At 37.5% G+C, this 15,879-nt stretch overlaps 1 protein-coding gene across 7 annotated transcripts in view; it reads right to left on the bottom strand.

Moving 5' to 3' along the window:
• Positions 1–579: 579 nt before the first annotated feature.
• Positions 580–15,879, bottom strand: part of CPED1 (cadherin like and PC-esterase domain containing 1) — a 282,494-nt gene continuing 267,194 nt past the window's right edge. For all 7 annotated transcript variants that reach the window (XM_045495428.1, XM_045495426.1, XM_045495430.1 and 4 more), the window contains one exon: positions 580–2,795. In XM_045495428.1, coding sequence (XP_045351384.1) covers positions 2,583–2,795 — 213 coding nt within the window. In that variant the 3' untranslated portion in view covers positions 580–2,582. The remainder of the gene's footprint in view (positions 2,796–15,879) is intronic.

Below are 15,879 nucleotides of genomic sequence, written 5' to 3'. Positions count from 1 at the left end.
ATTCTTGCCTTTTAATATTATAAATGTTTTCTTTAGTTCAGTTTAGATTGGATACTAATCAGTTCTTACCAAAAATAATACACTTCCTTAAACTTTTACATCTAAAAATTTGTTTAAATACCTATTCTTTTTTTTTTCAAATGATGAACTTGATAAGCACATACAAATACACATGCACACACACACCTATTTCCCCAAAGTAAAATAAAATGTTTTTTCAATTAAGGAGTAAAAAAAATAATCCTAGCATTTCAGGGCCTTATCTTTAAAAAAAAAAAAAAAAAAAAAAACACTTCACTGCACTGTGTTCAAAAGTTTTGGTTGTTGGACAGCAGGGAGTTCATCTGATCAAAATTCAGAGGATATCAGGATTGGAAGGAACTAGACAGTTATCCTATTAAACCACATTCAAATAGTTGAATGATGTATGATAATCATTCAGTGTATGATATCATGTATGTATGTATACATACAGTGTATGTATATCAGTGTATGATAATATCTTTGCCAAGTAATCACTCTATGGTTGTATACCTCCAGTAAAAATGAAAATGAAAGATACTCTTTGAACACAGACTATTACTAGTAAGATATTTATTAATAGTATTGTTACACTTGTTTCTAAAATCTATTATTATTTCAATGGTGAAGAGGTAAATGCAGGACTAACCTCAGTCAGATGGTTATTATAGTTAGGTTGACAGTAAATTACAAGAAACATCCCTGACTATAAACCTATTATAGAGCATATAATACATTAAAACATGATGAGAGGCTGCATGAATTGGCAACATTTTATATCACTAAAAAATAGTCAAAAACCTAAAAATAGTGTTTGCATATAGTTGCAGATATTAGAAAAATGTTTCATTTAATTTTTTTGTTTTATTTTATATTTGAGAGAGAGAGAGACAGAGACAGAGAGCGAGCAGGGGAGGAGCAGAGAGAGACAGAGACAGAATTGGAAGCAGGCTCCAAGCTCTGAGCTGTCAGCACAGAGCCGGATGCAGGGCTCGAACCCACGAGCAATGAGATCATGACCTGAGCTGAAGCCGGACGCTTGACCGACTGAGCTACCCAGGTGCCCCCAAATCTTTCATTTTAAAGGTTAATTCTATACCACTTAAAAAAATCTATCACCTGTCAGAGGCAGATATGTATTGTTTATATCAAGTGATAGTTGTGCTTAAATATAACTTAAGACAGTTAAATATAAATTCATGTTTACTTTCATATAAAAATATATATAAAAATAGAGTATTTAAAGAGGTGGATATTCATACCAAGGAACTGATCAATCAAAATAGTCTCTCTTTTTTTGTATGGTAATGAAATTGAGGTATTTGTACAGTTGTTAATTTCAGACATGTATTGAATAACACTCTCAGCTTTATTTTTTCCCCAAAAGAAAAATAATCCTTTAAAACACAATTGTAACTGTGGGACAGCTTACAACAAAACATGTAAAATAAAGAAATTCACTATTTTGAAATTAAAATATAGAAGAGAAAGTTCTCAATACTAGAACTAGGTATGTTTTATATATGTAGGCCACAGTTTTAATAAAAAAATATTTTTATTCCTACTCTCAATTTGGATTAGAAAAATCAAAATATAGTTACCAACAACATGGTATTTGTGGACGTATACAAATGCTTTATGAAAATAAATGCCTATGCAAATGCCTATTCCTTTGAAAATATTTACATAAAACGTAACCTTAAATTACATAGGCCTCTAACAGCAAACAAAAGCTTTCTTAAGTAATATCATCAATAAAACATATTAAAGTAATACATGAGGAACTACATTTTGTTTCTCACTTTAACATTACATTTTTTATCAACTTAGACTGCAGTTACCCATCCAAGTTCACAGACAGGATAGGAGGGAATGTTACTGAAAAGTACAAAGAGTGCAAAGTTAAATCCATTGGTGTTTTAACTGTAAATTACTACATTTCCTATGTCTCTCCTAGAATCCCTCCAAATTCCCTGTGTGGCATTCCTGTTCTTTTCCTTTCAATTGTAAAATTTAAAAAGTATAGGAAGAAATGTTTTTCCTAAGCCTTAGATTACAAAGTCTAAGCTATCGTACACATCACTCTTTCTCCCGGTAAAAAACACAAGCACAATCCCTACTTGCAAATGGAATGTAACTGCTTTTTTCCCCTCTTCAGTATTAATGTACCGATAGAGAAGATAACACAATACTCAAGAGCATTATCCTTTTTGTCCACATAATTCAAGTGTCTATATTTCTCCTTATTATCATCATGCAATACCTAGCCCACAGTGGTTCCAATTTATGATTATACTTCAAGTAACCTTTTTCAAGCTCTAGCTTTCCCCTTGAAACCAAGTGATTGTCAAGTGCATATATTGACCTTATAAAGCTGTAGGAAGAAAAATGTTATTATTACTTTTTTTTAAGCCATGTGTGCATTGGTGTATATGTGTGTGCCAGCATGCATGAGTGTGTGGTCAATCCAAGATACCCGTGATGTGTAGAATTTGGTTCTTAGACCACATCCAGGTGAGTGGCTTGCTTCCAATTCCAAGTTCAGTCCTCCTGCAGGGAGTCTACACAGTCCTTTTACTTGCACACATCCTGCTGAGAAGGATTTCAGAGCAAACCTGATTAACTGGACCTCTGACATGATATGGTGATTGAGAATTTGTTACAGAGTCTTGTTGTCTTTTGCTTTGATTGCTGAAATATCTTCCCACAATATGATTTCTTGATTGTTTCATTCTGATAAAGTGATATTCTTTGGATAACTTTGACTTCACTACCTGCAAATAAAGAGCAAAAAAAAAAAAAAAAAAAAAAAAAAGTCAAAATCAAGGAAATTCAAGCCCTGCGTAGATTAGTATAACTAACTCACAAACTCGAGCGGCATCTTTATCACAGAGATGTTGCCTAAAGGTGATAAATATGATCTACATAACCAAGAGCCAGAGTAACTTACCTGTCAAAAAGCCCCCTAAGGTTGGAATTAGAATTTCTGCCATTTTTCTTACCTCAGGACAGTTGGTTCCAATGCATCTGAGGGATAGTTTCAGATGGTTTCTATACCACACTGTTGCCTCTGTGTGTGTGAGTGTGTGTGTGTGTGTACTTAGGCCAAATGCTAACATATGGAAAAGACACTGAGGTGCCTGTGCTGGGTCAGTGAATCAAACATGGTACTCTAAACCTGTCATGGCATCCCTTTATAGAATGGAAATTAAAGCTATTTGTGGAGAAAAGAAAAATACTTTTCCATTGCACAACCATAAGCTGATGCTGTTACAATTAGTGGTTTCATTTTTTCTGGGTACTTAGTAAGTTATGGAATTTGTAGAAGCAGGCTATGCCATATTAAGCTAATAACTTATATATGTTTGTACATATGTAAATATATTTATCTTAAAATTTTTTGAATAGGCAGAATGACAAAGCATTTATATAGCATAAAAAGATATATAACAAAAATTTCCTCCCCATCTCTGCTTCCCCACCTCCAGTCATTCAATTTATGAGTGATTAATAATGCAATAACAAGACATTAGTTTTGGTCAATATGGATACATAAACTATATATTATTGGTGACTAATGAAGGTAACACTGGCTCACATGGAGTTTTAAAATTCCTTTAAGTGCTATATAATAATTTAGATCCACATGTTTTTATTCCATATTAGAGGATACACTGAAAACAGCTCCAAAAATACAGAATATTTAAACAAATACAAGATGCTTATTTTGAAGATAAGGTATTTTTAGTTATATGCAAGTAAGTATGAACCTTTTTAGAAGATTTACTGGACTAGAAATTCTGTAAAGATATAAACCAAAATGTTAACAGTAGTGATCTTTGGGTAGAGGAATTATAGGTGATTTAAAAAAGTATTCTTTGTAACTTTTAGTCTTGACTTTTTTATTTGAATACAACAAATGTACACTCCTTTATAATCATAAAAATGTTGAAGCTATTTCCATTCTGAAGAAAAGATGTAATAGTAATGCATTTTAAAACCAGTTATACCCTGCCAACCCCAAAGAAATGAATTGTTTTCCTGTAGCTATGGGAGGTTTGGTTTTTTACGATCAGGCCTTCAGACGAAGTGACTCTTAAGAAGACCAGTGAAATCAGTGGGTTGTGGTAAGGAATCCCTACGGATGGTAATTCAGAGCTCAGTTTGCAGTTAACCACTGATTAATATTCCAGGTCCCAAGGTTGTAAGTGTCTCTTATGTGCAGTTCCTTCCACCCTGTTTAGTTATACTACAACTTTAAATATGATAGGCCAGGAGGTGCACCAATGTTTTCCTGAAGGTTCTGTTTTGGAGGAGGTGTGTACTCAATGATAGCAAGATTAGTGAACATTTTTAAGGAAGTTTATTTAAGGAAACACTTAAGCATAAATATTACATTCAACCTTGAAAAAATATTATTTCAGTGTTCTGAAGCCAAAATAAGGTTACTTTTGTTTGTATAAGTTTATCTTAAGGTCTGGCTTTTGCAATTGCCAGATGATCTACATGCTAATTAAATGCAAAACAGTTAAAAATACATCTCATTGCAAAAGGTTATATCGTTCTTTAAAAGTTATCTCGATGTTTTGTATGATTTCAGGGTTGCATTTAATGTTGCATTACAAATGTTGGAGAATGCTCGTGTAGATGCTTACAGCAATCTTGAACGTGATTTATAAAAGAGATAATACAAAAATGTTTATGTCCAGTGTCTTTGTTGAAGCCTACAGCTTCTCCTCAAGAGTAGTGTCAATATTTTGCCAGATCACATGGGAAGGTTGATAATGTATTTCTATTTTTAAACCAGTAAGGTGATCTCTGAGAAAGGAAGATGGGATGATGGAGTTTCTTCCACCTTCTGAGGCCCTGCCTAATGCCTCACACAATGCCACTGGTCACAGCATGCTATTATTCAAGATTGATTCCTACACATCTATCCCAGGGCTTGGCCCAATAGCACTTAATTCAGTTGGTTTCCTTTGAAAGCTATTTTGCAAGAGATAATCAAAGACGATAATTTTCCTAATTCTTTGGTTAAGCCAGTATTACTTTGAAGCTGACTCCTGAAAGATGACAAACCTACAAAGAAAGAATTACTTCAATTTTGATTTGTCAAAATAAAGATGTAAAAAGTCCCCTCAAATACTATTGTAAATTGAATCCAGGAGTCTTTAAAAAATCCAGCATTATTGTGCACTATGCCACTAGCACATAAAATTTATTTCAGGCATGCAAGTTTTAACACTACAAAATATTTTGTTATAGAAAATCACCAAAGAATTATTTGTAGCTATATGATTGTTTACCTTGAGAACCCAAAGGAATCTACCAAAAAATAATGAGTTGGTATAAAGTTAATATTTAAAAATTATATAGCTTTTCTATATTCTATCAATAATTAAGAAGAGATATATCAGAGAAAAGATCCCATTACAATACTAAAACAATTTCATTCAGTTTAGCGATTATGCAGGTGAAGAAAACATGAAGTTTAAAAATTTTTTTTTAATGTTTATTTACTTTTGAGAGAGAGAGTGAGAGCGTGAGTCGGGGAGGGGCAGAGAGAGGGAGACACCGAATCGGAAGCAGGCTCCAGGCTCTGAGCTGTCAGCACAGAGCCCGAGGCGGGGCTCAAACTCACGAGCAGCGAGATCATAACCTGAGCCTAAGTCGGACGCCAAACTGACTGAGCCACCCAGGTGCCCCCAAAACATGAAGTTTAATAAAAGGAAAACATGAACAAATGGAAAGACATACCACGTCAAATCCCTCCAGATTAATTAAAATACTATGCCAATTGTAATCCCAGAGGTATTTGGGGGGGGGGGGGGAACATGACAAAGAAATCCTAAAATACATCTAGAAGAATAAATGTAAGAAAATAACTAAGACCAGTAACCAAATGAACAGTGGTGGGGGGTGGGGGGCATTTTCATTACCAAATGTTCACTCATCAATATTACCTGAGTCTACCACCAGCCTACCATAGACCCAGTTTTTTGTTGCATAAGCCAAGTACAAGCAGAATTGAATACTCAGAAAATACAGGGATGTCCATACTACAGATTAAAATGCATTTCATAAACTGCTATTCTTTCCTAAAAGTGTTTCTTTTTTTTTTTTTTTAATTTTTTTTTTCAACGTTTATTTTTGGGACAGAGAGAGACAGAGCATGAACGGGGGAGGGGCAGAGAGAGAGGGAGACACAGAATCGGAAACAGGCTCCAGGCTCTGAGCCATCAGCCCAGAGCCTGACGCGGGGCTCGAACTCACGGACCGCGAGATCATGACCTGGCTGAAGTCGGACGCTTAACCGACTGCGCCACCCAGGCGCCCCCTAAAAGTGTTTCTAGAGCAATAAAGTAGTTCTAAATAAAGCCCAATGTTATATAAATCTAGCAATCATAAATGCTGACATTGTAAGAGTGTTAATTACATGGAATTAAAATCAAGAGTGTATGTATAAAATGGAGCTACGTACCAAACTGCTAATAGAATCTCCAATGGGGAAGGGAGTGAGAATTGAGGGGTATATATGACATAAAGCCTGGAATTTTTTTTTAAGATTTTATTTTTAAGTAATCTCTACACTCTATTTGGGGCTCGAACCTACAACCCCGAGACCAAGAGTCTGCATGCTCCACCGACTGAGCCTGCCAGGTACCCCTAAAGGCAGGAAGTTTTGTTTTTATTCTGTATACTTATTTTTACATTTTTACAGTTAGCAAGAATTCATGTAATCCTTGTATAATAGAAAAGCAGTAGAAGAGATTTACTGATTTATTTTTTTCCCTATAATATCCAATTTTCAATCTTCAGCGTTCTCTGTGAGAAAACACATGGAGTAATTCAAATATGGTCCCTACCCTCAAGGGGACTATATAAAGACACATGTCTAAGATACTTGAAGTAAGCACAAGAATGAAATGACTTCAAAGACATTGTCTGAGACTAGCTCCCCAAGGTCAGGCACCATGTTGTTTCCATGAATAGTTTCTTCATACATTACTTAGTGCTAATTTATGGTGGGCATGATAATCTGTTCACACAGCTATTATTTCTTTGAACTTATTTGTCAAATTTAGTCTCCAGCATTGCTGTCAAACTATTATCTCCAAGTTCCTACTCTTATGGGCTCCAAAGTGCAGGAAAAGGGAGTTAGCTACAATTTTAAGGCTTGGAAATGTTTTGCAAGTGAAGATGTTGATACCTGTACAAAAAAGGGCTAATTGCTTTTTTTCTTTGATCTCTTGTGTGGAAATGTGCCCATTTGGGTCCTTCCCCACATCAGAGGACCACTTAGGATTATTAAAATCCAACTTCCTGAGAAACTTAACAGAAACCCATGGGGGAGGGGAAGGAAAAAAAAAAAAAAGAAAAAAAAGAGGTTAGAGTGGGAGAGAGAGCCAAAGCATAAGGGACTCTTAAAAATGGAGAACAAACTGAGGGTTGATGGGGGGTGGGAGGGAGGGGAGGGTGGGTGATGGGTATTGAGGAGGGCACCTGTTGGGATGAGCACTGGGCGTTGTATGGAAACCAATCTGACAATAAATTTCATATATTGAAAAAAAAATAAAATCCAACTAAAGTGTCGACTGGAATGTGGCTCTGAAAGAGAGATGTTCTCAATACAAATGGTAGGTTACCTCTGGGGCACAGTAATAATAATAGTAAACGACAAAAGTGACCTATTAGAAAATATCACGAAAGAGACCTTGAACCAAAGACAAAAGACTCTAGACGTGTTTGTATAGGGATCGTCTCAACCAGAGACAAATTCTAAGTGTTTGATGCTGACAAATGCTCCTTTAAATTTCGGCGCATGTGACCTGGCCAACTGAGAAAGAGACGTGTACCTAGAGGGATAAGGAGGTATCACCTATGATTATGTAATGGGATTTGGCACACGTTTACATGACTCTAAACATGAATGTTAAATGACAATTCTTTTGACACTTTGCTTATTTTTAATATTCATTTACTTATCTTTGAGAGACAGACCGCGAGTAAGGGAGGGGCTGAGAGAGAGAGGAAGACAGAGAATCCAAAGCAGTCTCTGCCACTGTCAGTGCAAAGCCCAAAGCCTGACACCGGGCTCAAACCCACAAATCGTGAGATCATGACCTGAGCCAAAGTCAGAGATTCAACCAACTGAGTGACCCAGGCGCACCTCTTTTGACACTTTAAAATACTCCAAAGTAACTCTTTGTTTTTAGCTTTGTGTGTGTGTGTTTGCTGTTGTTTATTTTCTTTTTATGAGTTTACTGTGTCAAATTACACATTAGGAAATAACATTAGGAAGCAATAGTGAAGGACAATTAATTGGTCCTCAGCAAGTGTGATAACCTGTTTGGTCAGCATGGTTCTATAATCACAAGTATAAATGTGACAATAAAAATTATCCTTCTCATGACAATGTTCAAATTTAGATTAAGTATATGTAAGAACAGACTTTCAAGTAAAGATGACAATGTTTCAAAACAGTAATATATTTGTAATACATTAACTATAGAAACTTAGGAGTAATTTTGGTGCTGGAAGCAATTGCTGTCATGATAACATATTATAGAAATGTGGATGATCACATTTTCTGTGACCCAGGGTGACAAGAATTGAAATTCTGTGCTTTGGCGTGCAGAAGTAAGTTTTACTTTTTCATAGGTTCCTTATATGCTAAGAGATCTCCCAGTTTATGATTGTAGATCTTTCTACATATCTATGTAATTAAAGACCTGGGCACAAACACATTTTAGAAGGCATACAAATGGCCACATTTCAACTTGACTGGTTTTGTCCAATGGTTATTTTAAGACTACCCAAACAAATGAAAAACTGTTATAAATTTACACAACAAAACTAACGTTGCAACTTTTACTATTAAATGCATGTAATTTCAACCCTCAAAATTGATTTCACATAAATTTTAATCAGAATGAGTATATTACCATGTCAATTAACTGCTGCATCTGAAATAACTTAGAATTTTTGAAAAGTTACTACAAAAAGGGAAAGCTTGGTGAATTATTGGAAACGTGTCAGGCAGATTATAAGCAAATACCTTTCCTAAAACTGATCTTAACCTGAATAACACCCAAGGAACTCCTGATGTGGTTCCAGATCCACAGAACAAAATAGAAAACAATTTTCAGTGGCTCAAGCGTTCCAAAATCTCTCTAGACTGGATTAAGGGGGATGTTCTGATTATAAACGTGTTTCACAGACAGGGATGGGCTATAAAGAATGAGGGTAATGGCTTTCCACGGTTGGAAAACATGAGCTTGACCAAAATGTGCTAATGTGGTCTTTTAAAACAAATGTATACTATTGAAGTACTTTTTATTTGGTATAGTCATTCTGCAGCCATGACATTCAATCCAAGATCCAGTCACCAAATTTATGACCAGCTGAAAAAAGTAGCCCAAGAATTCACAGAAATGGAATAAAAATAAAGCAACGAACAATAGCTACAAGCCAGTCCTTATAATTCATGGTTCCATTTCAGGAAATCGTACAATTTTTACAGATAATAATGATTTTTTTCACCTCCCCCCCCCCCAATATTGAATCATGGCCACATGAAATAAGTATGTTTTGATTGAAGGCAGTCCAACTTCTGAATGGGTCAAAGATGCTGAGGATTAGAGGGCAAGACTAAAGTTTTCTTTAGGAATGAGGAATTGTTTTTTGTTTTTGGTGTTTCCAGATTTGCAGTGTCTCAGTCTCTCCCCCCTACCTCCAAATCTCCAGTCCTTCTTACTCCGACAGCTGAGCCTTTTTAACTCCTGCTCCTTAGGCAGACCTCAGTTTCCGGCTCTGGGAACAAATTCTGCTCTGAGGTGAGCAGACTGATTATAAGGAGGTATAGACCAGTAGCTTACCAATTTAATGTTAAACTGTTGGTTCTATCTTGTACTCCTATGCAGCTCTCCAGAGACTAATTCCCGTTTTAAACTCAATTTCCTAACTGGCTGAATATTCATGTCACTGAATTCTTGATATAATACAAAAGACTTTCATTAGTGTAATTATTACAACCTAAGTTCCAACCTTGCTCTGTTTAGATGTACATCTTGGGTCTTGGAATCTATTTTGACCTTAACTTGCAGGTGTTTGTTTCCATCTATCTCTCTTGAGCTGAGAAGTTTTATTTAAGCAAGAAAATGTTACTTAGAACCAATTTGTGTGGACCAACATTCAAACTGCCGACTTCACTGTAGGGATCCGCTGAGCACAACTGTGGCTTTTGAAAGATCTTCGATTGGGCCCCTCCGTTTCTTGTTAGAAGAGTCCTCTAGCCCCTTGCGTGAGGCGGTGCACGCCTGTCTGCTGGTATTTTGGACGGTTTGGGGGGAAGTTTAGGGGCTCTACCCTTCAGGTGCCAACTTGTACGTGCATTTTTCCGAGTTCAGCCTCTAGATTAATTTGTTCTTTTCCATACCCGTGTTTCTGAGTCCATCTCTGATGTTCAATTTTAAAAGAAATCGTATATACGGAGGTATATATGGACAGCCACGGGGTGGGGTGGGGTGAGGGATTCGGGGTCTACCAGTTTTGCCTACAGATTGACCCGTGTCTCAGCCCCGCCTTCTTCTGCTCTGGGCTCGTTCAAGTCTGGGTCAACCAGAGGCTCTGCGGGCAAGTGTGCCTTCCTCTCTAGTTGGTATCTCTCCTCTCTCTCATTTTCCACTGTAACCTCTTTTGTAGGCTAAGTTAAACTTCTTAAAATGAATTCGGATTTCTTATCTCTTATGAGTTATTTCTTATTCTGTCTTTTTTGGGGGGAGGGAGGTGAATAGCTTTAGGTCTTTAAAGTCTTTTGGTGGAGTTTCAAGTGGAAGAGAAGATAAATGCTTGCGGTCATTCTGCCACATTTAATCTGTACTCCATGCATGATTTTTGACCTTCTTCTGTATGCTAGTTTTTCCAAAGTGTGCTTAGTGAGGTGTTAACAGTGTTATTAAAAAAAGAAAAGTGGTTCTGTGGTCAAAAATGTTTGGGGAAAACTGGGTCAAACAAAGTTAAATAGTTTCTTTGCTGTAACGGCTTTTTGGATCATTTAAAATACTAATATTATTTGAGAATCTTTACAGTGGAGGAGTACACAGAATTCCCCAAACCACAGATCCTGTTTTTACTTGGGTAGAGCATCAAAACATAAAGTAGAAAATGCTAATCAAGGTAGTGCAGAGCCCATCTTAGCTTGACTTTTAAAGGTTGGCACTATCCCCCCAAAATGAGGGTTTACTGCAAAAAACATGAAATAGTTATGGGTCAACATCTCCTTCTTAGGCATACTGACATTCTAGGTTCTAGTACTGCAGAAGTTGGCATGTACAGCTGACTCATGGGGTCATAACACTAGTTCACATAGAGTGACTGGCACTCTTCATTCATCTTTTATTTAATTATCCTTTTTAAGAGAGAGACCCTGATGTAATTGCTGTTACCACCATTCAATAGAGGATGCTCCTTCCAGAACAGGATTTTGTAGCAAACCATCCCAGGAAAGACTGGGCTCCCTTAGGGCTAAGGAATTCATTTTCAGCAGGCACTGATTTCTAATCTAATCATCCAGTGGAAAAAGCTAGAATTCACTTGCAGATGATGGAATGAGCACAAATTATTTTACACAGAATAAACTGTCTAGAGTCGCTTTCCCCCAAAAGGGGTTTAGGAATGGTAGGCAGTGAAAGCTCATGTGATTCCTCTTTAGTTACAGGGCCATTGAAAGGTTTTGAATGACAACATTGGGTTGGAACTATAGACACATTCTGGTGGGGATACTAAGGATGAATTTGAGTAGTTGAAAGTGAAGGTTCTAAGATGAAAATATTGCAAAAGTCTAGGGCAAATACATCATAGAGAAGAAGAGGCCCTCCAGCCAACCTTGTTCATTTAGCAGCACCCGACCAACTATTTACAGTGTCCTTGACTTGATCCTCCCCCCACATTATCAGGGGCCTTCCTCCTATGCCCTCTTGTATTCTTGATGTATTCTGTGGTAGAGATTATTCTCTTTCTGCCCATAAACATGAAAAGCAGTTCCTCCTACCCTAGACTACTTTGTCTAAGTCCAGTATCTTTCCCCATTTCTTTCTTTCTTTTTTCTTACTTCTTTCCTTCCTTCCTTCCTTTCTCCCTTCCTTCCTTCCTTCCTTCCTTCAAGAGAGAGGGGGGAAAAGAGAGAGGGAGAGAGAGAATCTTAAGCAGACTCCACGACCCTGGGATCATGACAGAGCTGAAATCAAGAGTTGGACAGTTGGACATTCAACCGAGTGCCCCACGTTTTTCTTATTTTCACTTGTTGAAAGGCTTTCCAGTCTCCTTTTCTCGCTTCTTATACCTCCTCAATCTATTGTAGTCTTATTTGTGCCCCTAAAATTTTATTGAAATTGCTCTTTAAAAAAAAAGTTTATTTATTTTTGAGAGAGAGAGCACAAGTGGAAGAGGGGCAGAGAGAGAGAGAGAGGGAGACACAGAATTTGAAGGAGCCTCCAGGCTCTGAGCTGTCAGCCCAGAGCTTGACAAAGGGCTTGAGCTCACGAACTGTGAGATCACTATCTGAGCCAAAGATGGATGCTTAACTGACTGAGCCACTTAGGAGCCCCTTTACTGCAATCACTCTTTTTTTTTTTTTTTTTAATGTTTATTTTTGAGAGAGAAATAGAGTCAAGTGTGGGAGGGGCGGAGAGACAGAGACAGAGAATCTGAAGTATGGTCCAGGCTCTGAGCTGTCAGCACAGAGCCCAATGTGGGGATCGAAACCACAAACCATGCGATCATGACCTGAGTTGAAGTTGGACACTTAACCGACTGAGCCACCGAGGCTGAAATTACTGAAATTTCTCTTAAAGTGATCAGAAAAGACCTTCTTAATGCCAAATCCATGACTATTTAAAAATCCTTATCTTAATACATCTATCCATTACATTTGACAACATTAATGCTATTTCGATCTCTACAAATTTTCACTTTTTGACTTTTTGTCGCACCACACTCTACTAAGAGTTTTCCTCTATCAGTTTATTTTCTAAATTCAAATGTTCCTATTTTTCCAAACTTTGCTTAAATATTGGTGTCTCCAAGAGTTCTATCCTCAGTTCCTCTTACTCTACTCACTTTTTCTGGATGATCTATTTTCATTGTTTCAACAGTTCTGTTTTCTGATGACGTCTAACTTTTTATCTCCAGCCCCACCCTGCACCTCAAGCTTCAGACTTGTATAGCCAACTGCCTGTAAGAGATCTCCACCTGGATGTCCTACAGGCATCTCAAACATAACATGTTCAAAACTGAATTCATCATCTTTTCCCTGAGCTTGTACCTTCTGTCATTCTCTGACTCAGTTGCTGGTTCAGCTCTAATCCATCATCCAAGTTAGGAATCGTCTTTGAGTCTTTCTACTCCCTCATGCTGCAGATAAGATCTACAGGTTTTATTTTTAAAATAGGGCTTGTATTCTCCTTCTCTCTTATGCTTGCAGTCTCTGTCCTGATTTGGGCGAGCTTTTATCATCTCTCACCTGACTTCTGAAAAAGTCTCCTAACTTCTCTCCCAGACTCTGTCCTCTTTCACTCTGCCCCCCTTCATGTTATCAGACTTACCTATTTGAAACAAATATGTGACCATCTCATTTCTCTATCAAACCTTTCATTGGCTCTCCACTACCTATAGGATACAGTCTAAGCTCTTAACTATGATCTGGCCTTAGCCCACCTTTCCCAGGACCCTATTATAGTCGATGTTCTACAATATACAGAATTGCCTGTGATTTCCTGAGAACATCAAGTTATTTCAAAGCTAATGTGGTTTACATTGTCCCATGGGGTTGAATGGCCTCCTTTCTGCCATCACCCTATTAGCCTGACTACTCATCCTTTAACAATCAACTTGGATAATTTTCAAGAGGAGGTTCACTCAATCTTCAGATTGGGTTAAGTGCCCTTTCTTGGTGTTATCACAATATCCTATTTATATGTATAACATGCTACTTAACATATTGTTTCATAATATGGGCTTTTATGCCTGATCCCCTGACTACACTGTCTTGAGGGAAGAGAATGTTTATTATTTATGTTTGCATCACTACCATTTAGCTCAAGAACTGGGCTCACAAAGAAATTAAATAAAAGAATAAACAAGGTTGAGGCAAGTGGAACAGAGTATGGAGAAAGGTTCAGCAGAATATTTAGTGGGTAAGGACTTGGTAAGTAGCTGGTCAGAGGTTGTTGCGGGCTGGGGAAAGATAAGAAGGAGTCAAGAATGATACTAGTTTGTAAATGAGAGTGCAATAAAGAAAATCCAGGCCTTCTAGAGAAGAAAGTTTAAAGGGACTATTATACTTCTCTCTTTGGGGATATGTTGAGTTTGAGATACTCAAGGAGACCCTAAAAAATGTTCTCCTAGCTCATTTTATAGTAGTTAGTACAGCTCACACAGACACAAAATTTTGTTGAATTAAATTGCCATTGCTAATTTATTAAAAATAGCCATGCTGAGGGGCACCTGGGTGGCTCGGTCGGTTAAGCATCCGACTTCGGCTCAGGTCATGATCTCACGGTCTGTGAGTTCGAGCCCCGCGTCGGGCTCTGTGCTGACCGTTCAGAGCCTGGAGCCTGTTTCGGATTCTGTGTCTCCCTCTCTCTCTGCCCCTCCCCTGTTCATGCTCTGTCTCTCTCTGTCTCAAAAATAAATAAACGTTAAAATTAAAAAAAAAATAGCCATGCTGATAAATTCTGAGATCTGCCATCCACGCTAACTGTATTTGAATCAGTTGTCCTTTTTTCTCCAAAAGTCATTACCACAATTTTCTGGATAAATGAATTTAAAGGCTTTTTTCTTCATTGGGTTTATGACAACTTTTTAAAGTTTGAGGGAGAAAGGGAAAAACTTTAAGCCCATAACACAGAAGGAAAACTTTTCTAGGCCAGATAAGCTTTTGTTTACATAATTAAACTTAAATAATCAAGAGTATAAGATGAAGATTAAATAGTAATAGGAAACCATCTCTCACAAAGAACTAACAATCTTTTCTTCTTTCCATGGTTCCAGAATGAAAGGAAACCTAGTGGTATTAGAGCTGGGTAGTGATCAGAGGGATTTTTTTTTTCCGGGGGGGGGGGGGGGAGAACTGAGGCAAGAGGTGTAGCTACATCTGCCAGAAAACAGAGATATCATATAAGGTCTGTACAGCTGATTAGACTAATTAATAATCACGTAACCGTTGTGGTTTTGCCCCTCCTGCAGCCAGGTTTGGGCTGATAATATTTTTGTATCCTTCCCAGGTTTTAGCTTGTTCACACTAGATGTTTGCCACATAACTAACAGCACCATCCAAAACCACTCTTGGGAAAAAACTACCTGGATCCTGTTTGTTGTCCTGCATAAATGTTGGGAAAACAAAATTCCATTTCTGCCCATGAAGAGAAACACCTGCTTTTTTAACCAGCAGGAACATTTTAGTCAACATTGATGCACACCGGTTGGGAAATTGTTTAGAGATCCATGGCGGCAACATACTCTCTCTCGTGGTGACTTGACAGATGAAAGAGGTGGGCCGAGACCTCTCGTCTTACCTGTGGCAACAAGAGTCAACTGATGCAGGTGTGTTATGTCTCTGATAGAATCCTCACGACAAATCAGAGGACGCAACAAGATCTTACTGTAATTGTTGTAGCAATCCTTCTTAGGTATGTGAGGATCTATTGTGGGAATGGCTTAATTGAACACCAGAAGATACAACTCAAATTCTCATGGTTCTAGCACAGCTGATTTTAATTCTTGCTATTCCTGTATGACAAATTGCTTTGTCAGCTCATAAGATGAGCACAGAGGGAAAAAATGGTTATTATTAACAAA

Source organism: Leopardus geoffroyi, chromosome A2, assembly GCF_018350155.1.
Source record: "Leopardus geoffroyi isolate Oge1 chromosome A2, O.geoffroyi_Oge1_pat1.0, whole genome shotgun sequence".
Taxonomy (NCBI): domain Eukaryota; kingdom Metazoa; phylum Chordata; class Mammalia; order Carnivora; family Felidae; genus Leopardus; species Leopardus geoffroyi.
Note: the sequence above shows the minus strand (reverse complement) of the source record. Positions and strands in the feature narration are given on the sequence as shown.